Source organism: Podarcis melisellensis (assembly GCF_964234715.1).
Source record: "Podarcis melisellensis genome assembly, chromosome: 3".
In the NCBI taxonomy this organism is placed as follows: Eukaryota; Metazoa; Chordata; class Lepidosauria; order Squamata; family Lacertidae; genus Podarcis; species Podarcis melisellensis.
The window spans coordinates 60,419,925-60,447,480 of NC_138530.1; the positions used below are offsets into that span (position 1 = coordinate 60,419,925).

A 27,556-nucleotide genomic window follows, 5' to 3' on the forward strand; every position below is an offset into this window, starting at 1 on the left:
CGTCATCTCTCCTCTGAAGCACGGAGAGAATCACAAACTGAAACTGCAAAGAACAGTGAAAAACAGGAAACCAGTGTACGTCACATCCAGTCTCCCATTCCCGTGGGAAAACCTCCAACAGTACATCCTGTGGAATGTAAACATTGTCTTGTGACAAGCCCTTCGCTGCACAGAGAAGAAAGCAGAAACCAACAGTCCGGGCTGAGCGATGGGGATAGAGACGCTCCTTCAGGTATACTGGGCCAAGGCATAATGACACCACAGTAATCATGAACACAATTCACTGCAATTTATTCTTTTATTACAGATAAATCACAACCAAAAAAACTTAACACCACACAAAAATGGCATCATAACCAATTATTTTAAATTTCATCAACATTCATTTGCTATGTACATATTCTTTCCTCTGCAAAAGTGCAATCCAAAACTGTTGTTTTTTTTCCCCTTTTGGAAAAAAAAGGCTTTTTTGACAAACGTAGCGGGGCTGGCTTTGTAACCTCACAACTTTGTCCTTGAATACCTCGTACAATAAAATCAGAGAGAAATGAACATAAACTTGCGACATGTCTTCCCATCAACAGAACACACTGACAGAATCACATGTTGCCTCAAACCTTGCTCTCAGAAATCCACCCATTTCATGTGTTAGTTATTAACAGACAAAAGCCACAATCTGACACTGTCTTAGGTACACTTAACGGATTAGCAGGGCCTTGTTTGATTGTTGCCACAGAATCATACTAGATGAAGTCAAGCTCTACACTTTAGGGCTCTACTGGTGCTAAACATCTTAGGACTGCATGTAGATTTGCTGCGCTTTTCCCTCATACCATTTTAAATGTACTTTTACAACAGGGATGGGGGCACCTGTTGCCCAACTCAAATTCCCATTAGTCCCAGTTTTGGCAGTGATCAGAGATCATGGCAGTGATCAGAGACTCCAACAACATCTGATTCCCAATGCCTTTTTTATAGCAATAGTAGGAACAAAACTTAGTTTATATCTGCAAGTGCCAAAAAACCCAAAATCCACCCATTTTCAACGTGTGAAGAGGTGTGTGATATACGAAGCTTTCTGTCATGTTTCTGGCACAGCTTTATCATCGTGATTGCCTTGGTAAATAAAAGCATCCTGATATTTTGCGGAGAAACTATATGGGCATGGAATTTAGGGGTGTTTTCTCACTAAAACAAATAATGGATGAAAAATAGAGTTCCCAGATGCAATATAACCCAGGAGTTCCCAGAGAGGCCTTTGCTGCTCCCTCACCATGAAACTGTCTTACCCCACAAGGCAGCTTGGCCGCACAGTGTGAGAATCGTAGCAGAGGATTCACAGTAACTCTCAGCTTCTGAAGAAAGGTCTGCTTACCAGGTACGGAACCGTGTGCATCTTCCTTGCAGGCTTCTTTTGCCAGATTAGTGCTGCTTCCTATGTGAGGCTGGCCAGGCCAAAATAGAGCAGGTAAAGAGCCACTGCTTACCTGGCAGTGTGAGCATCAGGATGTGTGAGCAGAGTGGCATGAGGAGGCAGGTGAGAAGTGATGCCATCATGCCTTGCACTCTGGCTGTAACCTGGAGAGCAGTCCAGGCACCTTCTGCAAACCACCAAGTTGGCCATCGCTGCCTGGAAGTATTACATTATTAAGCAACAGAACAAGACAGCCAGGCCCATATTAACTCAAGGACAATTGCTTTAAAATACAGAATTTCATAGCTAAGTTGGTTTCAAAACAAAAATACTCTGATTGTACTAAAATACAGTGTACAATTATGCACGCTGTTAATATAAAACTGCTTGCACCTTTTATATGCAACATGCTACTCACATTTGTTGCACATAAAGCCACTGATACTTTTTGCTGGCAAAATTTAATATCCTTTTTCACACAGCCCTCTTGGTTTAGCTCCTAACCTTTCATCTGATTAACACTGTATCCTTGCAATTTAAATCCTGCAAATACTGGTTTTTTAGATGGTGACACACACAGTAATGCAGCGGTATCTCAGAAGACACTGAAATTCCATTTTTGAGGGTCTCAAGTGCCACTTTCCAGTGCACACGGGAAGATGCATTTGAACAGGGACTGTTACGTTTTCGTCAGTGCAATCGAAGTGTCCGTAAGAAAGCCACTGATTTAAAACAACAAGGAGTTAAAAACCTTGCCTAGCCTTGGATGGGCTTGACCCATAAATTTTTCCTCCTCTTTAAAAGGCAAAATAAATCTGGTAGTCTATGAGCTGCTTTACCACTTTCCGGTCTGGAACATTAAAACTTAGCCTGAATCTCCCTTGTCATGGTCATCTGTAGTTTCAGATACCAAGTCCTACCACTCTTGTGCCACCATTACCTTAAACTCTAGGAATCAGCAACATGAGAGTACAATCTGGCTCCCCATGGAGTGTCACTTGGCAATATAGGTGCATGGAAGGCCTAGGAGCCATGGCAACAGGGCCTCCTGGCAGTTCCTGTTGAGGAAGCAGGGGAAGTGGAGGTCTGGCACACCCTCTGTCCCCTCCTCACAAGGGCCGTTCTGTGAAGCTACTTACTGAGCATAGCCTTCTGTGTACAAACTGCAGAACAGTTTGCAGAGGTGTGGGCTTAAGCATGCATATAAAACATGCACATTAAGTGTGAGCTCAGGGCCTCTGTGAGCCGCACACAGATTTCTTGAGGGCAACCTAATCAAAAATGCAAATTTGGAAGGAGCTTCAGGCCTCAAATAGTGAGGCATACAATGACAGAACTGCCACCATTCTTCCCTTCGGATGCAGAACGGTCAGTCAGTGCCACATGATTTGAAATCCATGCAAAATGCCTAGCTGTATGCAGTATACAAACTGGAAGATAAAATCTGAAAATGCTTATATCCAGTTCAGCTGAAAACAAACAAAAGCTTAATTGCAGCTGACCTGCCTTGATTGCAGTTGTTCTGACCTCTTGATTAACTAAGAAAAATATATATGAAAGTGAGTATTTTGGGAAGTGAGAATTCTAAGTAGCATTATTTTGATCCAAAGACTACATCAGCTGTTCAAGCAGTCAGAGCTGTTGCAAGGACTGGACATTTTAATATTAAGCAGAAGCCTTAGTTTACGAGGCAGCGTACTGTGTGTTATATATTCACTTTATTAGGTTTTTGCATTCTTTTGAGACTGTGTGACTCATTTTAAATCCATAATTGCCTTAAGTACAATGGAGGAGTCACATCTTTGCAAAACTATATTTTGCCAAGCTACACAGTGTCTATTATGCAGTAGGAAGTTTGGGCTGATTAGATCCACTTAAATTTCATGGAGCTTAAGTGTGTATTCTCATGCACTGAGGTTGTGTCAATAACTTAGGATCAACCTTATATTGATGAACTGTGATTCGCTCTTCCCATGTCATTTTCTGCACCTAAAAACAGCTTGGGGGTAGATCTGATCAGAGCTGCAGTGTACAAGGGGGATGGCTAACCCCACTCCATCCAAATAAAACACCCAGGCAACAATGTAGTGGCCTATGTGTTCCACCGGCTACAAGGACATTTCTGCTAATTTACAGAAAGTAATTTAAGCTACTTCTCTTAGGAAATTATTTTATGAATAATAGTCCCATAAAGTTTTCAAGCAGATCACCCATTTTCAATATCTGTTCCAAAAAACAAAATACTCCAGACTATCACAATTTAAAAGATAACATATTCCCTCCTTTAAAAACCAAACATCTTGCACAAAATCATAAGGAGCCTATGATAAGAATAAAAATACAAACATCATGGGAAAATTTTGTTCATAAATCTCACTGGTTTTGATTCTGAATCTACTGGGAATGCAAAAATCAATCATTTCATTAATTTCACTTTGGATTCCTCAACCCAACGCTAAATTACAGGTTTTACAAGTTAAGTAAAAATGCCTTTTCAAAATAGGTATCCAAAAGTAGAAGTCAACTGGTTTAAAATAAGGTAGCACCTACCTTCATATTTTAGCACCACCTAGATCATGGCCAGGGTAAACAAACAAGCAATAAAACAAAACAAAGAAAGAAAGATGGAATTTAATTCCATGCACCCAAGGGGTCTTCAGGCCACTACTACATGACAAAGTGCTGCAGTTTGTTATATGGCACAAAGACCTGTTAAAACAGAAGCCCATTCTGTGATCCAAAGATGCTCTTCGGAACCTTTAGCCTGCCATTCCAAGGCATCCCAGCTGATTCCACAATTCCCATTTACACATGAGCCTACACACAATCTTAGGGCATGCTTACACCATTACTAGTTATTTTTTAAGATGGGATGTTTGGACAAACCCTGTACTACTGGTGCATACCAGCTTGGCTCGAGTGAAGGGTTATGTTTTTTAAAATGTAGTATTTCATTTAGTTTATCTACCCTACAGGAAAATTCAGGCATCCGAGTTGACCACTTTAAGCAACACAATCCATTTGGTTTGTACCTCATTTCCTACATTTGTGCAGTAAGAGACAAAAGGGTCAAACCAACCGATGCACGGAACCTCTTAATAACAGGTTTTGCACTGAGCTCAATAATTCTTCTGAGAACCACAAGAATTTTTTTTAATGCTTTCAAAGAAGCTGAACTAATGCAACTAATTAAGATCTCAGTGTTTGTTTTGGTAGAAGCAACTTCCCTGACTACTAGAATTACAATGTTAGCGGAAACAGTATGATCTGTCAGTGAGAGTAGCTCCGATTATCAAATATATACTCCAGGAAGACACTATGCAAAAATAAGGGGGGTTGGTTTTTTGTTTTAAACAGTGCATTTTCTGACATAGCATTACATTCATTTGTCAACGTTTTAAATTCACCTCGTCAGACAGAACCTCAAAGTATATGAGCTAGCACTACTTATACTATCAAGACAAGATCTTGCTCCCAGGGATGACGATGGCAAATTCAGCAGGGAACAACGTGGGAGTTTCTCTTACGAAAGAGGCAAACACTGGGATCTCATCCAGCCTAACCACCAACCTCATGCAGACACAGCAAATGCACAGAGTGGATCTAAGGGTAAGATGTGAGCCTTTGTGGTTTAACCCATGGAGAGATTATGCCAACTTGAGACCCTTCAGAATGCCTCTTTCTCTTCTCAGCGGCCCACACATCATACTGGGATGTGGAGTGTATTTGAGTGCATGGGGCCAGGGCAGAAATAACGACCAAGAGCTCCTTAGCTAGGAGGTCCTATCACCCTGTTCCATAGATAATATTCCATCCATCTGTAAGGACAGTCATAGGATTTTCCATCCACTTCTTTGAGCCATTTATGAAGATCCTCCCCCTTCCCTCCAAATCTACACGTACAACAAGAAAAGAAATCTATTTGGAACCAGTCGCTGGTTTCCATAACTTCTCTCCATGTCTTGAAGTTACTCTGCCCTAATTAGAAGAGAGTGGTGTTTCCCCCCCCCCTTGCTTAGATGAGTGCGGAGAGCGAGAGACAATCTGTTGCCCCATCCCTTGCCTTCAACTGAGATCATGGCAAGAGGACCACGGTTTTGATGACACATATCTACATTAGGAACACATGTACACAATCACACAAAGCTGCTGCACTTTCTTTCAGTTAGAAAAAAAAAATTAGCCCCCTCCCCTCCCCCTCACAGAACAGATCTTATAAAAGATATGTAAAATAAAGGAACAATACTCATAAAATAGCTATTACTATGGCAAAGCTTTTGTCAATAAGCCTCCAGAACTTTAAACGACGAAAATGGCTTCACAAAATGGTAGTCCAAGTTTCCGCAGTGTGGGCACTGCTGAACATTGCTGTATTCAGAGAAATACTGCATTCCAATACGTACATCTATAACAGGTTTCCCACAGTGTTTACAGTTCAGTCGAGCCTGGAAGAGGGTGTGGGGTGTGGGGAGACAGGGAGACAAAACAAGAGATGTCTCAAAAATCATTTACTCGCATGCGATTCAGCCAGGAACTTGATACAGATTCTCACTTAATTCTTTGCACTCGGGCAGACATATGTGCCCCAGTAAGTGTGAATAGACTTCTGCTTCTGCAACAGACTTCTGCTTGCACAACAGAACTTCCTCCTCCTTTCCTCTCCCCTGCAGCCCCCAGCACACCCTCAAACTCTGCTCCAGGGGGTGGGGGGGACCCTCCAGGGCAGGTTTGGGGAGGGGCACAGGGATAAGAGAGGAAAAAGAAGTTCTGCTGTGCAAGCAGAAATCTGCGCAAGCAGTGCTGGATGCAGCCCAGAAACACCGAAAGAGAAACTGTCAGGATTTGTTTTGCGGGGGTTTTCCAACAAGTTACACACTGCTTTCTACATATGCCCACCTTTCGTACTTGAAAGGCTGTGCATATATTTTGTTTTCAGGTACATGTGCCGAAATACAAAGAAATAAAGTAAGAATAAGTCCTGAGTAGGGAGGGATTGGAAGTGCCTTTTTATGTATTCTGTCTTGGTCTCTGACCTTCTTGTTACCAAGATAATAAATCTATGGGCCCTTTTCAAGCATTCAACTGTATAAAAAGGAACAAGGCAAGGAGGAGGGACCACTGATGGAACAGACTCTGCCTCTCCCTCATCAGAAGGCTTACAGGAAATCCCCATGCGTAACATATATATAGTGGTTCCTTGCATCTTTTCTAATTATTGCCGCCCTCCCCTCTCCTCCACCCCCGATGCATTTTATCTAGATAAATTGAATGAAAATCTCAACTGTCTTACTTTACCGATCAGAAATCTAACTCTTCTTCTTTTCTGCTTAGTTAAAGATAAGATAGAAACTGTAATTCTGTATACTAACCTGACAACAGGGAGACGCTGCTAGAATATCATACGTGTACATGGTTCCCAGTTGATGCCAGCTTCCATCCCACCGGGACTTGCACTTTATGCAGATAATTTTGTGAACTCCTTCTAAACAGTCTACACAAACAGCATAGAGGTGCATGAGCCTTCCTGTAAAGAGGAAAACAAAGATTTGGTACTCTGAAAGACATTATTGGTAAGGAAATGCATTCTGAAAATGTTAGGTATGTTCCTGGGTACAATAAACGAAAAAGGGGAAGTTCCATTTTCCAGACATTTCCAGCTACCGCTCCCAAAGTACTTTGGAACTGCAACAGCGAAGTATTTCATCCATCCATGGTTAGTTTGGCCATTTTATAGGGGCAGATCTTAGGAAATTTTTGAGAGAGACCGAGAAAGATCCCATCTTCTACTTGTAAGAGACGTACGCTGTGTGTGTACAAATGAGAATGTGGTGGCATCCTGAACTCTAGAATGTCCTATCATTTTTTTGCTGTTTTAATATTGTATTGTGGATTTTATACTTTTGTGATCACTTCCCTGAAGTTCATTTTTGTGCCGTATATAATATCTAAAAAAATATAATGCAGAACTGCCCTTTTAAACTGTGTATGTTATACAACAGGTATGTTACACAACAGGTTTACCAAATTTCAGGTCTGTGCTCTGGAAGTACCTTAATAATTTCTGGAAATTGTACCTCAAGGCATGTGTCTACTTAGATGTATCTACTGAGGTACTGCAATAATTATATACATATAAAATTACTGGGAAATACCCAGCTTTTGGCACACATAAAGGAACCCCTCTGTGCTCCCATTTGGCATGTTAAATAAGGGGCACATGAAATCTCACACGCTACTCTTCCAAAAACATAACCATAACATGAAATGTTATTCTCACATCCCACTTTTTATTCTAGAATATTAACGACAGCCACTGAAGTTAACAAGGGAAATGCAGTATCTTTGGCTATAGGGGGGCCACTTCAAGAGGTTGAGAATTGTTAAAGTGTGGATGGGAGAGAAACTAGGTCGTATAGTAATAAAACTTTGCAAGATTATAAATGGCCTGTAAAGGCAGAGAGAGAAATGATTTTCTGTTTTGAAACAGTGGAGCTCATCCTGTAAAGAAGGCAGGAAGTTAACAATCAACAGTAACTTGCAGAATAGGTGGAATTCATCACTGTGTACCCTGGTGGCTATTAGCATACAAGAAAGTTAAAAGTTTATTGCAGAGTTTTAAAAGTGTCCAGTCATGGTAGCCCACAGAGAAATTGATATAGCCAGGCAGGTTTACCTCTGATACCAGCAGCTCTAGACTAGAAACAGGGAATAGACATGCCTCTGAAGTAGCCTCCAATTCCATGATGGCTGGCCGCTGGCCACTGGCCATGCTGGCTGGGGCTAACAGGATCCAACCGTAACTGGCAGGCCACAGATGCCTCAGCCCTACTCTAAACAAACAGGGGGTGTCTACCCTGAGCATGTCCTCAGTCTGAGCTTCCTAAGGCCCTCTGGTTGGACCTGCTGAAGACAGGATGCTTGCCTAAATGTAGCTTTGCCATGATTTAGCATGGCTATTCTGATCTGATTATGCAATATATACATTGAGAATTTCCATGACTGGCCTAATTTGGTAGGTCAGTTGCCTTTCTGTCTTACAAAAAATTCACCAAGTGAAGAAAATAACAGAACGGATTTGGGAGAAGAGGGAGGGGACGTTGTACTGCAAAAGTGGAACGCCTTCTGTGAACAAAATGATTTCCTTGGCTAAAACCCATTGAGTGCATCCAAAGCTTGAAACCTACATATAAGCCTTTTACACAGTGGACTATAAACTATTCAAAGAGTAGCTCACACTCTGACTGTTAGTAAGCAACAGTCTTAAAACAATGGCCAGAATGTACCGGTGAAGTTAAAAAAAAAAAAAAGGAGATTTCTCAGAATATTCTCATGAACTGGGCTTTGTAGGATTGTAGTTCTCTACCTGCCAGTTCCTCTACCGCCAATCCCACCAGCAGCAGTCACTTCCTTGCTTTGCTATTAATCGGCAATTCCTGACTTCACTACCCACTGTGGATTGTTCAGCAGAGGTTACTCTCTAAAAACAGTAATGTGAATGTTCAGATCTAAACATTTAATATTAGAATATTAATTTATGATTAAACATTTGAAAAATGCAAGCATTGAAGTTGTCTAAAATTAACTCTGCAGAAAATATGTTTAGCATTTATGCTACAAAAGTAAATCATGTAGATCAACAGCACTAAGAACCAACAAGTGAGCATGGTGTAGTACAGGCTTCCTCAAGCTCGGCCCTCCAGATTTTTTGGCCTACAACTCCCATGATCCCTAGCTAGCAGGACCAGTGGTCAGGGATGATGGGAATTGTAGTCTCAAAACATCTGGAGGGCTGAGATTGAGGAAATCAGGTGTAGTAGCTAGCATGTATGCCAGACTACGATCTAAGAGACCAGAGTCTGAATTCCCACTCAAGCATCAAATGCATTGCATGACCTTTGACCTTTCTACACATATCGATTCAAACCAGAGTTGTACATGGACATGATGTACCCTCCCCTTGTTCTCCTCCTCCCGCATGGCCAGGAAAAGGACTTCTGTGGAGATTAGCTTCCATTTGAAGGAAGAGCAGCTCCTCTTGTAGTACAAACCAGGAATCCTGACTTACTAGAAACTTTACTAAGTTTTGAAACAAGCCAAGTTCAATCCATGGATTATTAAGCTGGCTTTTTTAGCTAACCAAACTTTTAAAACTAATTATGTTCATCACCTTGAGCCCCTTGAAGAACAAAATCATGGAAGAGAAATGTAATTTCTTCCAAGCTGCTATTGCTGCTGCTGCTGCTGCTGCTACTACTGCTACTACTACAACTATTATTATTATTATTATTATTATTATTATTATTATTTAGCTGCCATGAACATCTGCCAAGTTAGGTTAGTATGAATTAATGAAATAAAGGTCTTACACAGATGTCCTGGTTGGGCAGAACAGAAAATCATATAAGCCCTTAGAGAAGAGAAGTATTCAGGAAACGCAAAAAGTATCCCACTGACCAAAAAGTATGCCATTTCTCCATACCACAAAGTCACTGCTTTAACTCAGTTCCAGGAAATAAAAGAAAAGCTCAGACCACAAGAAATGAATCAATCTGTACATGGGCTGGGTGTGTAAATATAGAGAAGATTCAAATGTGAAAGCAGGAAAGTGGTGCAATGTCTATACAATTCTACCCAATTCAGAATACCCAGGTTACTCAAACCCTATCTTCCTTCTGGAGGCTGCCAGTGTGCCCCACCACTCTCACCACTCCAGACTGGTCCAATTCACGAACTATTTTGCAATCCTCTAAACCAGGATTGGAAGCATGCTGCAAGAGTAATCCTTGTGAGCAGATTTCATGACATATGAAGTGGGTGAACTATGATTAACACGCAACTTCAAACTATGATCTGAAGTAGTTTTCAAACTCTGGTTTGAACACTGCTCAATGTAGATACAGGGAACCAGAGGCACAATGAACTAAAAACCACAACCTCTACCTTCCTCCTCTCTAGAAACATGTAGTTGGAATATTCTCTGAACATTCATATATCCATCATGGCATACAACTTCATTCTTCTTCTCCTGTCCCTAACCATGTCATTTTTCACTTCTTTTGCAGGGACATTCCACCCCACCCCCAGCAACTCTTCTACCCATATCACTTCATCCCTGGCAGAGATCCACATGTTTGTGAGAGTAAATAAAAGTCTGTAATTGAGGGCTGAGGCCTAACAGTAGGCAGAGAAAGAGCAAAGCAACCCATATTCCTTTCACGTACTAGCCCGACTCAGGTGTTAAGAGAAATCGGAGAATATGGCACATGAAAAGGCCACTGTCACAACACTAGATCCACTTTCTTTCCACCCCTGTAATCCCTGTTGTCCTCAACTGTATGAAGCAGAGGAGCCTCTCAAGGAGACAACCCATGTGATGTTGAATCTTGAAGCCCCGCTCTGTAACAAGGACTTTCACAAGTAGAAGCAGCTTGCCCACTTCAGACTTGTAACTAGCATGGACTGACGGTGATAGAGGTGGATCTAACATCTTCATCCCCGTGTTCCCACTCCTGTGTTAATATTCCTCCATTTCTCTTACACCTGAACAAATATAGAGCTTCTCTGCAGTTAAACACAGTTCCATGGTTAGGTACCGTATTTTTCGCTCTATAGGATGCACCCAACCATAGGACGCACCTTGTTTTAGAGGGGGAGAACAAGGAAAAAAAATTCTCTCCCTCTCTGTGCAGCGCCTCTCCAGCAAAGCAAAGCCAGGCGAGCAAGAGGGATCGGTGTGTACCGACCCCTCTTGCTCTCCAGGCTTCAGCAAAAGCAAAGCAAAGCCTCCGGAGTGCTGTGGGAGCGCTCCCACTGCGCTTTGGAGGCTTCACATTGCTATCGCTGAAGCGTTGGAGCCTGCATTTGCTCCATAAGACGTACACACATTTCCCCTTAATTTTTGGAGGGGGGAAGTGCGTCTTATAGAGCGAAAAATACAGTATATTTCTGCCAGAAAACGCAGCACAGTAAATGAGATACAAATTGCAAAGTTTTCATTAAGAAATGAAGCAACCCATACCTTGAAGGTGACAGGGAACATCATATTCAATTTCATCATGTCTTGATGGGCTAAGAAACAAGGTTCCATCCACCAAAGGAAACTGTTCAAATACTGGCAATGCCCTGTGGCATAATGCACAGTTGACAACATTTCGGTGACTGGCACTGAGCGCTGCAAGAATGAATTTCCGTAGATCTTCTCCTTGACCAACCTGGGCATCATCTTCCATCCGAACATGGAAAGTGTTCAATTTATGCCGGGGGATGTGAGCAAGAAGTTCTGATAGGTCAAGCCTCCTCAAAAACTGGACAGGGGCATCAAAATGTCCCGACCTGTGTGCTTGTAGCCCAGATGCCCCATAATCAAAGTGGGCATTCCGGAACATGCCGCTATTGGCCATGTTCTTCCTGTGAGGTTCTAGATGAATGGCGTTCTTCAGAAATTCTCCTAAGTATCGTGAAGAGCGAGGCCCACTGAAATGTGTGGGGGCAAGGACAGAGTAGCCGGCGGGAGGGGACTGGCCTGGAGAACCACAGGGAGAACGGACTGGGTAGCTACTGCTAGCGGTGCCTTTCTCTTGAGAGTTCTGCCGATCCATCGAATGCCGCCGCTGGATATCGTGGTTTAAACCTTTCTGGGGTTTGTTGGCAGGTCTGCACTTCTTAACATCTTCCGAGGACTCCGAGGTTGACCTCCCAGTGCTCTTTTCGGACACAGACTTCTTCTTCTTCTCGTCTTGCATCCGTTTTACTTGGTACCAATCGGTGTCTTTCTTTAAGTGGCCTTGTCCACACCGGCAAGAGCAAAAACGAAAGGCGAGATCATATCCCTTCTTGGTCCACATGTTTTGTCGACACTGCTTCTCATTCCAACTCCTTGCTCTCCCGATGCAATTGAACTGGGCCAGAATGCTGCTCTCCCATTCATAAAAACACTGAAGATGCATCCAAGTGCTGTAGGGACAATGTTCATTGTTGCATACCACTTTCTGGTAGTCGTCTTTTTCGAGGTCAACAGGCCGTCCAAAGCTACATATCAGTGGGGTAGCACAAGCAGCTTCTGCAGGACAAAGAACAGATAAAGGTATCAATTGTATTGTATGCAATCAGTATCTGCCATTGTTATTCAAAGGGTTCAAGAACAAGTTATCCTGAGACAATCCAGGGCTTCTGGTACACAAATGAAGCTGCATGAACACACTGGTACTATTCTACAAACTGAGGAATGTGTAATGGAGGGATCCATATCGTTTCAAGGAAGGGAGATATCAAGCCACTTAACATATTTTTCCGTGTATAAGACAATGCTTTTTGCTTAAAAAAAAAAAAGAAGGCAAAAATTGGGTGTCGTCTTAGACACAGATAGTGAATGCAGAGAGGGGGTGTGTGATTAACGGCTGCAGCAAGCAGGCGATCGGCAGCAGCAATTGGGTGAGTGAATGGTGCATGCGGCAAGACCTGCTGGCGACTGGCTTTGGCTGTGGCAATTGGCAGCTATGGCAAAGGTGGGCAAACAATTGGCGGCTGCGGCTAGGTGTACGATCGGCAGTGGCTGTGGCAAGCATTCAACAGTGGGGGGCAGGCGGGTGAGCAATTGGTGGAAGTGACCTCCCCCACCCCCCAAAAAAGCTAAACAACTTAATTTCTTAATTTTGGGTTTTAAAAAATAGGGGTCATCTTATACATGGGGGCGTCTTATACATGGAAAAATACAGTATGTTTTGCTGTCAACAGTGGCTAAGTGAAAATTCCTCCAGAAGACACCAGGAATGTCTTGTTTAAGATACCAGGTTCAACAATTATTTATTTTACTTAGGGTGTTTATACAACCCACTCCATAACAAAATTCTCAATGTGACTCACAACGTTAAGTAACATTATCAATTGCAACACCATGTTCATTGAATTAGTAACAAAATAATTTAACAAGTTCTATGTTGCATTGCTGCCTAAACATAAGGCATCCTTTATAAAAGGACCCACAGCTCATTATTTCCAGATCGGCCTTCATCCTAAATGTTTTTATTTTAGAGCCCAAAATTAATCAGAAACAAAATTAAACTCTGATTGCTATCTTCTCCAAACTGTGCATGTCATAAAGAACTTATTCAATCAAGCCATATGGGTTAAATCCACCTTTTAAAAAATTGTGCCTACGACTAAGCAAAGACAAGCCTAAGAGGGAGAAGATGTTTTCAAGCTCTACAATACTAAAAGCTTGTGCATTCCAATGTCTGAATTTCCCATGGCCTTTAATACACTTGATGAACTTCAACCAGCTGTTCTAATAAAACACAGATTTCCAACAGTAAAAGTCTTTGCAATTTCACTTTCAGAAATTAGACCTCCTGGTGTGAAGAAAATTGTACCTTAGGAAGACTAAGAGGTATGAGGAAATAATTTGAGTTAAATATCTTGCATAAAAACATAAGGTGGCTAGCTAAGGTTCTACCAATTCTTCCAGACCGAGACCATAAAATCCATTAGCACCCAAGTAAAAGAAGTGCTCAGAGAGGAAACACCCCTTTTTATACAGTTCTTGAAACTAGTGAACCATTGCAAAGTTGGCAATTAAAGAAATCCAAATCAATTAAATTTGCATATGGCTCAAACCTAGTTTTGCATAGGTGCCCCAGAAGATATATACTTTCCTATGCGAGATAAAAAGAGGAAATGCCTCTTCTAAGATTATCCCTACAACTTGCAATTTTAGAAGCATTTGTATACAAAAAAGGGTTTTTTTAATTTTAAAAAGCAGCATTTCCTGATTAGTTACATACTATAAGTTAAATTAAATGGCTCAAACTTTCAAGTCATTTAAAGCGATCCATTTGATATAATTAATTAATTAATCTCAGACCTACTAGGAAGGCACAGCAGATAATATACAGTGGTACCTCGGGTTACATACGCTTCAGGTTACATACGCTTCAGGTTGCAGACTCCACTAACCCAGAAATATTACCTTGGGTTAAGAACTTTGCTTCAGGATAAGAACAGAAATCGTGCTCCGGCGGCATGGCAGCAGCAGGAGGCCACATTAGCTAAAGTGGTGCTTCAGGTTAAGAACAGTTTCAGGTTAAGAACGGACCTCCAGAACGAGGTACCACTGTATTATTCTGTAAACTTTTTACAAATGCATTTCTATACATGTTACATTTAGTTCAATGGAACTCCCAGGTTGAGTACGTATACTATTCAATAAAGACTAGTCACACCCACTTTTGCACCATGGGCCTCGGCACACTGACCATGGGTTAATGTGGAACGCATCCCAGAAAAGGTTAGCTACCCCTAATGGAGTACTAACATGAGTTTGACCAAACTGCAGGAGGCAGGAGTGCCCGGCGTACTTTGGTCCATGGGATCACGAAGTCAGACACAACTAAACAACTAAACAACAACAAACCCCTAATGGATCAGACTGCCATGTTCTGAACCCCTGTAAGCTGTCCTCATCTCAACTTGAAACAAAAGCAAGTAACTACATTTGCTCACATTCATTATTTACTCACATTCCTTTTTGCCTCTCCTGTTCCTCTTCTCTCACAGTTTGTTTTCTATGCATCTGTGACTGAGAGATACATACGTGTAATTTGTGATAGAGAGTCGGGAGAGATTTGTGGTGTTTATGTTGGATGGAAACAGAGCAAGTTAAAGAATACAGTGGTACCTCAGGTTAAGAACTTAATTCGTTCTGGAAGTCAGTTCTTAACTCGAAACTCTTCTTAACCTGAGGTACCACTTTAGCTTATGCGGCCTACCACTGCCACTGCGCTGCTGCTGCGCGATTTCTGTTCTCATCCTGAAGCAAAGTTCTTAACCCAAGGTACTATTTCTGGGTTAGTGGAGTCTGTAACCTGAAGCACCTGTAACCCGAGGCACCACTGTACATCTATTTAGGACAATATATATACTGGGGAGAGAATATCAAACTGAAGAATAAAGCAGGGGGGAGGAGGAAATAATAATGGGCCACCTTTGGAAAACTCAGCTTCATAATGAAAAATGAAAATGTCTCCTCAGATCTGAAAGCTATGCACACATTCATTACATGTATATTACCCCTAGTGTGTTATGGAGCAGAGAACTGGACCATGACACAAAGGAACATGAAAAGGTTAAGAGCAATGAAACATGCCCCGGAATGAGGAATGTTAGGCGCATCATTAAAATAAAGAAAAACTAATAATTGGACCCAACCAAGATAAAAAGTTACAGAGCAAGTGGGAAAGACTGCAAAGTTGAAACAGTCACATGCAGGTTGATGGAGCAAAAGCAGTGCTGGTGTGGAAACCCTGCAATATTAACAGACCATATGGACGGAAATATATGTGATAGATGGACTATTAAAACTAACAGCAGGGTTTGTGTGGATGCAGCAAGCAAACAACAGAGAGAACTGGAAACAACTTGAAGAGGTGTATACCCAAATATACAGGTGAGATGCTGTAGAAGATGTTTGATGGAGGGAAGGATATATATGTTTTCTGTGTGCATGTGAAACAAAGGGGTGTGGTCTAATGCAGTCAGATGTAGTTGGGCAAAGAGGGAGTGTGTTTGTTTGAGAGAAAGAGGAAGAGGAGGTTTATGTGCATGGGCGGTGTGTGTGAGAGAGGAAGACATGTACCTGAGGAAATAGAGACATATTTGTGTGGTTGTGTGTATCTGAAATTGCTTGGTGTGAGAGACAGACATATACACAGAGAGATGCATGTGTGAACTGCATGTGCATGCAAGAGTGTGGGGTGTGGCTGCCTCATACATTTCCCCTGGTGCAGGAAAGGCTGCTTTTGCTATTCGACAACAGCATCATTGTGTGTGCAAAATCAGTATCCTTTCATCTCCACAATCGGGACCAGCAGGACACAGCTGACTTCCCATGGAGTCCCTATGAAGTAGGGCTGGGGGAGCAGTGATTGTACTGTAATCTCACTAATTTATTCCTATGCCACCCCCCCATGGTTTTAATAAAATATTGTCTATAAGGTGTTGAACACTGTTATTTTATTATGTGTATTTTTAAAAAAATATTTTATTTTAAATTGTTCATAACAAATTCAGTAGAAAAGGGAAGAAGGGGCTCGGAAGAGGCGTTTTAAATGTTATCAAGATACGAGTAGTCCTAAGGTACAAAATACATGCAACATCAAAATTACATATGCAGATTTTTGTTGGAAAATTGTATTTCAAAAAGAAGCCACATTAGCAACTGGCCACTCCAGAATCTGTTAAAACCACTGAAAACTGCCTAGCATGCAAATAAACATAAGCCATGAACTATGAAATCTGATTAAAACATGAAGCCAAATAAGTTTAAAATGCTTACTAGTGTAGAACTCCAAGCTGCCAGATTCATGTTTAAATCAAGACCTCAGTCACTATGCACTATGCACTATGAACTAGGAGTTCACCTCCTAGGTAAACAATTTTAGCCTGCCTAGGACCACATTTAAACTGTTCTTCAGTGATATTTTAAAAGGTATTCACTTTAAACCATTTCTCACTCCAGATTCAGCACCAAACCCAAGTACATGTCCTGTTCAGAAAAAATCAACACCAAGGCAAAAAAAAAAAGGTAAAGGTAAATGATCCCTGGATGGTTAAGTCAAATGTGACTATGGGGTTGCGGCACTCATCTCACTTTCAGGCTGAGGAAACCGGCATCTGTCTGCAGACAGCTTTCCGGGTCATGTGGCCAGCATGACTAAACCACTTCTGGCACAATGGGACACCATGATGGAAACCAGAGTGCACAGAAACACCGTTTACCTTCCCACCGCAGCGGTGCCTATTTATCTACTTGCACTGGTGTGCTTTCGAACTGCTAGATTGCAGGAGCTGGGACAGAGCAATGGGAGCTCACCCCATCGCAGGGATTTGAACTGCCGACCTTCTGATTGGTAAGCCCAAGGGACTCAGTGGTTTACCTTTACCTCACCAACATCACATTCTAAATTGTATAGACCGCTGGAGGGGTCTATAATCCCCATTTATCATACCTGGTGGCAAAGGGACTATGACATAATTTGCCTGTAAGAAGGGAAACAGATTCAGATAAGTCATGTTTCTTGCATCTATGCATATTATTAACACTCAGTATGAGGATACACTTCCTTCTAGTGTGTGGAATGGTGGGAGACTCTGTTCAAGACTATGTTTTGGACATTAACCACTGGGAACACAATAAGGTCATAGTTTCTTTACACATAGCCCTGACATCTGATCTACTTAAAAAACTGCCAAGTACTGGGGTGGAATGGGGCCAGAAAACTACACAAAGATGTGTTCTTACAAAATTATGAAGAAAGCCTAGTATGTATCTGTAGCATCCTGTAAGAAAGGTGAATAGAGATTGATTTTACATGTCAACTATGCAGTAGCAATACAAGAGGCTAGATGATGATGTAAGTCAAGCAATCTTCTTACAAGAGTTATTCCGAAAGGATTTGTAGATAATATGAAGTGATATTCAACAGAAAAAATAGCTTTAGATTGGCATATATGTTGGAAGCAATTTTGTAACATGGAATTCAGAAAACATGCAGCTCTCTGAAGACAAGAAAGCAGTGAGCTCTGGAATTTAACATTACACTATTCTTGTCTTGAACTCCTGCTTCCCAAATCTATCTCAGAACTTCCAAAATAGGTGATCTGAAGATTGAAGTAAATATTCTAAGAATTCTCTTTACCACCTTTGTTCATAAACAACCAAGTCTTACACAAAGCAATACTCCACATACCTTAATGATCAGATATAGCTTGCAAAAAGGTAGCAGTTGCCCATCTAGCGTAAGGGGAGGGAGATTATTAGACAGTATAAAAAGTGTGTGTGTTCAAGTGTAAGAACATTGCTGTTTTCACTTCACTTGGTACCTTTAATGTTAGATATTTTAAACTGTTGTCATCTGCTCTTTGTGGTGTTAGGTTTATACTGTATGACTCAATAAATTAGACTTAGTCGAAACTGCCATGTTCCCAAAGAATGCTGCTGTTCCCAAACCACAGCAGCGGCCTGATCAGATTCTTGCTTATCTCTTACCACCAGCTACTGCTTCTAAAGTAGTTTGTAATCGTTCAAAGATAAGTAATAGAATTGTGCCCAAATGTCTTGCTAAAACTTTAATCAGAATGTTAAAAAAGCACACCACATTTGGGCAGTTTTTTCAGGAATTGTGTCAAAAGGACAGCAGAAATATTAGTTCTGTGATCCATGATTGTGACCTGAATAGGAAGCCTTGCCTCTCTGTAAATGGACTTGATCTGCTCTTAGTGCAGTAAGCAGCCAAGTCTGAATGGATGCACAGGATTGTAGCATCATCACATCCAGTGATCTGATTAGGTGGGATCACATGAGGAGAGTGAAAGGGGGGTAGCTACTGAGGCAGCAAAAGGCTGATAAACTGCAAATACCGACCCAGTCATGGAGGCTAAAGGTAAAAACGATAGATTTTCAGGGTCTCCCAAATCACTACTTTTGAGATTAGAAATGAGAAACAGTCAGCTCAGCTTTTATAACCACAACAGCAATTACATCTTTGTACGACAGCTATAAGGTGAAATATAGTACGTACACGAGCTCTTAAAAGAGACATAGTAAAAGGAGCAGCTAAGTACAGGCCTAATTAGGTAACACATACCGTACATTACAACTTGCAACAGTGGAGCTTTTAGTAACTATAAAGTGACAAGCAAGTTTTTAAATGTTGCATTAGCCAAATCCCCTTCAATCAGATCACTCAAAAAACTCAAAACAGGTTAGTGCTTGCACAGGAGCTCTAAAAGCAATCAAGCTTCTATAGAAAGAAGGATGAATGCAAATGTATTCCATTTACAACAGTAAAAAGAAAACAGTTCTAAATGGGGTATATTCAGGTTAAACCAAGTACTGCTGTCAATGACAAGTATTTGGTTCACCCACGTGCCTCTCTCATTTTTCAGGTAGAAATCAAACCCTCTCTTCTCCAGGCCAGGGGTAGGGAACCTTTTTTTGATCCTGAAGGTCAGATTCTATTGTCTCCATCAATCCAAGAGAAGAAGGCCAGTGATGGGTGGGGTCCAAAAGTTGGTTGGGACCAAAGTTTGCCACACAGATGAACCATAGGCAGACACTCGCACATCTGCACACACCCTCACACACACCCCATCAGCAAAATCTCCAAATGGGCAATGCAGTTGAGGAGGGTTAATCTATTATTATTAATTATTATTATTATTATTATTATTATTATTATTATTATTATTATTACAGTTATATCCAGCCTTTCCTCCAAAGAGCTCAAGATATACACTTTCCCCCTTTACATTTTATCAACAAAAAGTCCTACTGCCAAGAATGGAGCAGATCCCAATTTCCAGCTTTTGATTTGGACCAAGCACTTCTTAGATGCCCACATAAGCTTTGCTACCAGCGCTGCTTTATCGCTGATCTTCAACTCAAATCCACATTAACTTCCTGCTGCCCTCTCCTCTAAGATAGTGACCCAATGATAGCTGTATCTTGAGCAGGAAATGGTTCCAAGTCTTTCCACCTTGCAAACAGGCAAGCATGTGCACTTATACACACGCACCCATAATTAACCCATACTGCTTCTTAGCATCCCAGCCAGAGCATGAACTGCAACAGGGAATTTTGGTGCATCCTTAGCACGTTCCTTATTACCCATATATTGAGAGAGAAGGATTAAAAGCTGCATGAGCTTCTTTTCTCTAAGTGACAAGGTACAGTGGATGGATTCAACAAGCCGGCATATACTCAACTCAAACACCACCTCAGCTTGAACCTTCTCGTGTATGAACAAGCAAACCATGATTTAGAATTGCTCTGTGCTTTCATTTTCTGCCACTCAACTTTGAAAGTTCATTTCTATCCCCATAGTACAACAGCCTCTGGAGGCAATTCTGGGAAGTACTGTATAATGAATACAACATTTTTTCAGTCACTTACAGGAATGGAACAAAAGATACTGTTTCATACATTGCAGAAATCAGCCCACGTATGGCCCAATGTCTAAGCAATCACGGCCAACCCTCCATGGCTGCCCAGCTGTTAATCATATGACATCATATGACATCAGGGGGCTCCAAACCCAAGCAAACCAAAGCAGCTTGCATTCAGCACCCAATTTAACAGTACCAAAGGCAAACCACGCTTGCTAAGGAACAATCAAGAGTGAGAGCCCCACACTTGCAGAGGGACAATCAGGAGCCTTCACTCCGAATTGAAGCAGCAATAGGCAACCTTTCGTCTGTTGATGGCTGCCTTTCTTCAGGAGTAGTATGTTGGGGACCACATGCTACGGGCAGGATGAAAGCCAGCAGTGGGTGAACCAGAACCAAAAGTGAATCAGGTCACCCCATCTCTTTCTACTCCTTAAAGCCCAGCAGGCTGCTGAGGAAGCAACCAGGAGATCTGATCTGAGTGCTTGTAGAAGACTTTTGAAATTGGGTCAAAGGCTGCATGTTTTCCACCCTTGCTCAAAAGCAGAGAAACAGTAACAATAATTAAGTCAGAGAACTGTAAGATAGCACTGAATGGCATTTCAGGACAACCTTGAATGCAGCCTATATAAGGCAAACCTTGCAGGTCTGGGGTTGTTTTGTTGACTAGCTGAACAAACAAACCGTACTTGTCAGGGATTTGTAACATTTTGCAATGCTGATTAATATCAGCTAAAAATGGCAGCTTCTGTACAACTATGAAGAAATAAAGCAAGTCTCTGCTAGCATTCATTCCAAATTGGTCTAAGACATTGGCCCAACACACTGGTAGAGCCCTCTCATGTGCCTATACCACCCCTGAAAAACATCAAAACCTCCATTCATGTGGAAATCAAGGTGGCATGCTACCTTTATACATACAGAAGCTTATAAAGTGATGTGGGGTGTTTTCAAACACCCAGTACCTGAATACTGAGCTGGTAGAAAGCCTTGAGAAGACAGTATTACGTGCTAAAAGTTGCGTGTTTGAATTAGCTCTCAGCCAGTAGAATAGGTGTAAGAACAAATCGTAATTTCAAAACAAAAGGAGTCCAACTACTCTACAATTTCACGTTTCTTTTAGTAGGGGCTAATTAAGGGCTTTTTTAAAAAAGGCAAGGGCTGCAACTGAGTGATGGAGCATCTGCTTTGCAGGCAGAAGGTCCCAGATTCAGTTCTCAGCCTCTCCAGGTAGGGCTTGGAAAGATCCCTGTCCAAAATTCTAGACAGCTACTGCCAGTTAATGAAGAGAACATTGAAGCTTGATGGATCACTGGTCTGACTTAGTATAAGGCAGTTGCGTATATACCTAGGTACTGTATGATATATATGGCAGGACATGGGCTATGTGACCCTCTAGATCAGTGTTTCCCAACCTTGGGCCTCCAGCTGTTTTTGAACTACAATTCCCATCATCCCTGACCACTGGTCTTGCTAGCTAGGGATGATGGGAGTTGTAGGCCAAAAACATCTGGAGGCACAAGGTTGGGAAACACTGCTCTAGATAAGGATTCCTCAACCTTAGCCCTCCAGATGTTTTTGGCCTACAAATCCCATGATCCCTAGCTAGCAGGACCAGTGGTCAGGGATGGTGGGAATTGTAGCCTCAACACATCTGGAAGACCGAGGCTGAGGAAGCCTGCTCTAAATATAATCAGACACCAACTCCCATCAACCCCAGCCAGCATAACCAGTGAGCAAGGGTGATGGAAGTTGTAGTCCAGGAACATCTGGACTTCCTCATCCCTCACATACGGACAATCCACAAAGTCATTATTTTTTAAAAAAGAAATCTACCCAACATGTATATTTTAAAAGGAGATTCAACTCCAGTCGAGAGGGTTTTAGCAAAAGAAGTTGACAACACAATATACTTCTACAGCAGCCATGAACATTTCATGAAGATCTAAAAGCTTAAGACAACAGCAGTGACAAGTTATAGAAAACAGGTTGTGCAAAAGTATGAGATGCTGGCTGCATTTGTATGTAACAATGAACCAGAGGTGACTATCTTTTTTTGGTCCGAGGGCCACACTGAGGATTGTCAACACTCCAAGTGTGATATGCCAGCCGTGGCCATGGCCAAAGCAGCCCAAACACGCAATCACGCTTGTTCATACATATACATATGCACACACACACACAGTCACTCATGTACACACACATGTGCATGCACGTCCTCATGACACACACAAACACTAAGGCAGGCAGGCAACACTGTTGTTCCTCCCCATTACAGTTTAACCTCTCCTCCCAGCTTACTGTTGCATTAGGAAGAAAGCCCTCCATTTACTCTTTCCTTCTTCTTTTCCCTCTGGTGCAACATCATTGCAAGATATTACAGCTCAGTAAACAGAAAAGAGAGCCAATTTTTGGAGGGGTAGCAGGTCACCGGCCAGATATTATCCATGGGCTTGCCACCCCTGTGATAAACCAAGAATCTTGGCTTTTAAAAACCTTACTGGACTTGAGTTGCAGGCTAATGCATGCAGCACAATTGCTCCCACTTCCCTTCTTTTGAATGTGTGGGTAAACAAACCAGGAAGGGTATAATTTAGTGTTACATCCAAATATGGGATCCTAGTTTGTTTCTCCCTAACAAGCTGGAGGCGGGGGTAGCCAGCCTTGCACCAAGGTTTATTGTTGGCTTACAAATCTTGGGTTGTTAATGGAAAACAAACCATGATTCTTTTTCCTGAAAGAGCAAAGTGGGAGCATAGACTGCATATTAAGTATGGTTTATTAAGCCAAGGTTCTTGATTTATCATTATGTACAAACATGTACCTTCCCATTTATAACTTAACAAGTTAATGGCTCATAAAACAGGGACTAAAGCTCATTGCAAACCTATTTTAAACAGCAATCTTTTGTTAAGTGTAATACAGTATAGAATCATAGAATCACAGAGTTGGAAGAGACCACAAGGGCCATCAAGTCCAACCCCCTGCCAAGCAGGAAACACCATCAGAGCACTCCTATAGAATCATAGAAAAGTACACATGTATAGTACACATTACAATTAAGCCTGCTGTAGTGTATAGTAACTTTGGCTCGGTTTGTTGCTGAGAAGACCACTAAGGCAAATACAGGGCTAGTTCACACAGTATGCTCACCACTTGATGGTGGTAAACAATCGTTATAATGTGCACGTGTGAATGACCCATCAGTGATCACACACAACAGGTAGAACTTCCATATAATCCAAGACACCATGATTTCTCTTTTAAATAGCATCAGTGAACACATTCATTTGTGAGTTACCTAGTGTTCTGTGCTCCACTGATATGCATGTCTGGATTCCCCCATAGTCTCATTAATCTTGGCAGATCAGAATACCCACAAGTGCTTTAACAATGCAAAAAATATTCAAGGTGAGTGAGGATGATGTAGCGAGGAATACAATGCCAGGCAGAGGTTAACAGGTTCTTTGACCTCAGGACTCAGCTGAAAATATATCAGGGCCTGAAGGGTTCCAGACAATTTGCATTCACCTGTTTCTAATCTTCCATCAGATACTTATTTTCATACTGCACTGTACACTTAACTCTGAAATTCTTACCTGCAAATTTGAGCCAGTTGTTTTAAAACTTAATAGGAGATTTTTCTACACCATGATAGGAGAAATCTGCACACATGTTTTTATTTACTTTTTTATAGGATTCCAAACCACAATCTATTTTTTTAAACACTGTAACTTTAGGAAATGCTTTCTGATTCATGGTGGGTGGGTGTGTTTCTCTTGAAACTTTCTGTGCCATTTAAACATTTCAAATTTATCTAAGCCACTACAACAGACAGCAAGCCTTGTAGAATCTGCACACTGGAATTGTCAGGAACCCAGAAGCATACAGCAAGCATCACACCAGTGTTTTGATGACTACCAGGGAGCCTCTGGGCCATGTCCCAATATAATTTTGCTACAAAAACTGTAAGAAAATAAATCAGAAAAGAAATCCTATTAACATGAGAGCTAATACTATTGTAGGATATAGATGCTCCACAACAAACTAAGTACTGTTTGAAAAACAAATGGATTTGTGCCCCAAGTAGTGCAATAGATAGGAGGTGGAGGATGGGGGAAAGGACCACAGTACCTCCCTAATTTTTAGAAGCTTCAATAGTGTACAAGTTGCAAAGGGAGCAAATCCCACTCCTGCTCCTCTCATGCTCGCCCACTCACCCACTCTCTCTACACACTCTTTTCGAAACATGCCAGCTTAAGGAAGAGGAGCCAAAGTCTGGGAACATATCCTTATTGAGATGCAAAAATAGCCATCCTTACACACATGCACTATCAAACCTCATCCAAATCTGTCCTATATTTAGCACAAACTATCGGATTGCTATATTTCATCACTAGCAGGCATTGTGCCAAAAGCTACTCCTGGTGACTGCAAATTTTCTGATTTTGTTTTGCTGGAAAGGACACTAATAATGACAGGAGACAGCAGTTATTGTGCACATCACTGTAGTAGGCAGGAGAAGCAAAGCACAAATTCTTCCAATTTCCTTCAAACTCCTAGAGATCTATTCAACACTGGTCCAGCTCAGAGAAGACCCACTGAAATGCAGTTAATTATGTCCATTGATTTCAGTGGCTCTACTCTAAAATAAAACCAGCGTTGAATACCAACCCTATTCTTAATGTTTAAAGCATGCCAATAACCATGTCTAGGTGCAGAAGTTTTACATCGCTAATTTCCAAACTTTTATTCATGGGTCCAATAGTTCTGTTTCTATTTACACACACCCTTGGACCAAAGCAATCCAAGCACCCACCAGTACCTTTCCAAAGAAGAAAATTCACCTACAAAATAGGCATCCCATTCCACTCAAACCTGAAGGACTCACAATGCAATATTATTATGGGCACAACCATTCCCACCCCCCTCCACCCAGGACCTACAGGGAAGGGTCAGGGAGAAGAGAAAGCAATAGTTCCTGTTCATTACAGATGGTGGTAGGTAAGTATAGAGAGATCAATGGCACAGTGGCAGCTGGGCCACACATCAGTCCTGCTGCATATATAGGAGTTATTTAATCAATCTCTTGTTCCCAGCAATTTAAACTATGGTACAATGAGGTCAGCTGGCCAAAAAGGCTCAGCAACCTGGCTAAAGCTTGAGGATCAACACCAATTGCTCAGAATCGAGGGCATGTTCAAAGTGGTCAGCTAGGTATGCACATTTGATAATCATGGACAGGATCTTTATACAAAAATTTCTACGCTGCCCTATTAATACAAATAATTTCTATTCTGCCCTTCTAATGCTTATTCAGCATTCACTGTTTAACCTTGTTACTCGGCACCTAATATATTTAATAAAAGTAAGGGGAGCGCTGCACGGCATGCAGATGAGTGGGGCCTCAGGTAACAGATACTGATGGGCAGGGACGCCCATAATGGGAGAGTCAGGACTAAACGTATGGACACGGGACTATCTACCGACCAGTCTTATAAACAAACAGCACCCCAGCATTTGCACATTTCTTTCAACAGAATCAAACGATTCCGGCTGTGTTAAAACAAAGGCCAGCTGCCGAAAACTGCAGGCCTCAGAAGCGGGGTGCGCACGTGTGCAGCATGCTAGTAGATGTTAGGCCACTTCCCCGCATCTCCCGACTTCACACACACACACACACAGCCTTGCACGAGGATGACTCAAATCCATTCATGGTGAGTCCGACACCTCAGGCCCAGCAGTGTCTCAATATGCCACACCGGGCATGGGAGCCGAAAAGGCAGACCACCCTGCTTTCGGTTCCAAGCGTCAATCGCAAGCTTTTGAAAATAAAGAGCGGCGGAGGGTGGCCGAGATAGGGACCCTTGCAATTAAGGGAGGGAGGCAGGGTCTCCCAGTGCACGCTTCGGTGCCATGTGCATTTGCAAGCGAGGCGAGCGCGGGCGGGCAGGCCGCGCACGCACTTGCGGCCGCCCTCGGAGCACGGCCCGCGCTTTCCTTTCGCTCGCCCCCCCCCCGGTCTTTCTTTATTTCTTTTTTAAACATCCTCGGACTGCTGCGCCATCGAAGGCCCGGGCAGCTTCGCAACTACTAGGGCGCCGCCAGTCAGAGTCTGCCCGCCCTGCCCATCCGCAGGAGCAGGAAGGAAGCGAGCGAGATGGTGCGCGCAAGAGAGAGAGCGAGAGAGTGGGAGAAGTTGCGCGGCCGCCCTCGCCGCCTGGCCGCCCCCCTCTCGGCCTCCCCGGGTGCCTACCGTTCTTGGAGTCTCCCGGCGCCGAGCCCGCGGCGGCCGCCGCTCCTCCCGAGCCTCCGGCGCTGCCCGCGGCCGCCGCCGGCCCGCTGGCTCCCCCCGCCGCCACCACGGCGGCCAGCGCTGCTCCTCCGCCCGCCGCCCCCGCCGCCGCCAGGGCTCCATTTTCCTGCTCGTCCCCGCTGCTGTTGGCGCGCTTGTTCTTCTTGCCCTTGCTACTCTTCTGGTTCGGCATCGCCGAGGGAGGAGGAGGAGGAGGAGGAGCGGGTCGCGGCAGCGGGAAGGCGGAGAAGGCGGCGGTGGCGGAGGCGGCTGCTTCCTCTCTCGCTGTTGCTGCTGCTCGGCTGCTGGGCTCCGCCACCGACCGCGGCTTATTGCAGCTCCATTGTCAGGCGGAGGAGCAAAGGCGCCCTCCCGCGCGCTCTCCACGGCCCCGCCGCATGCACACCCACCCCAGCCGCCGGGCCGCGGGAAGACGCGCGAGCGAGGGAGCGAGCGAGCGAGCGGGAAAGGCGTGTCTCGCTTGTTTTGATTCTGCTGCTCCCCCCCGCCTGCTCCGCGGCGCTCCTTTCCCCGCCCGCCGCTGCCTCCTCTTTCTCCTCCTCCTCCTGCTTCTCTCTCGCCCGCCAGGCCTTGGTGACAGGGGAAAGCAAAGAGCAAGTGAAAGGGGAGGGAGGGAGGCACGGAGGAAGGCGCGGCTCAGAGGCCGGGCTTAGCGGCAGCGGGGAGGCGCTTCGGCTTTCCTCCCCTCCTCTCCAAAGCCCGGAGCTGACTTGAGGGTTGTGCTCACTGCCCGCGGGGAAAGGGGTTCCTCCAGCTACGCGGCCGGATCCGTCCCTCGAGTCGGGACGCCAAGGTCTCGTGATCATTGTGGGGATAGGTTTGGTTGTGGGCACCCTTCGTGGTGTGGACTTGATGCTCACTCCGGATGCCTCCACCCCGACCCCCAG

At 43.2% G+C, this 27,556-nt stretch overlaps 1 protein-coding gene across 1 annotated transcript; it reads right to left on the reverse strand.

Annotated features, from left to right (window-relative positions):
* Positions 1 to 284: 284 nt before the first annotated feature.
* On the reverse strand, positions 285 to 27,244 carry HECA (hdc homolog, cell cycle regulator). The gene is made up of 4 exons (XM_081905407.1): positions 26,610 to 27,244; positions 11,433 to 12,473; positions 6,784 to 6,938; positions 285 to 5,859 (listed from the first exon to the last, which is right to left on the reverse strand). Exons 1-4 carry the CDS (start codon positions 26,839 to 26,841, stop codon positions 5,695 to 5,697), a joined length of 1,593 nt encoding a protein of 530 aa, XP_081761533.1. The 5' UTR covers positions 26,842 to 27,244; the 3' UTR covers positions 285 to 5,694.
* Positions 27,245 to 27,556: the final 312 nt, after the last annotated feature.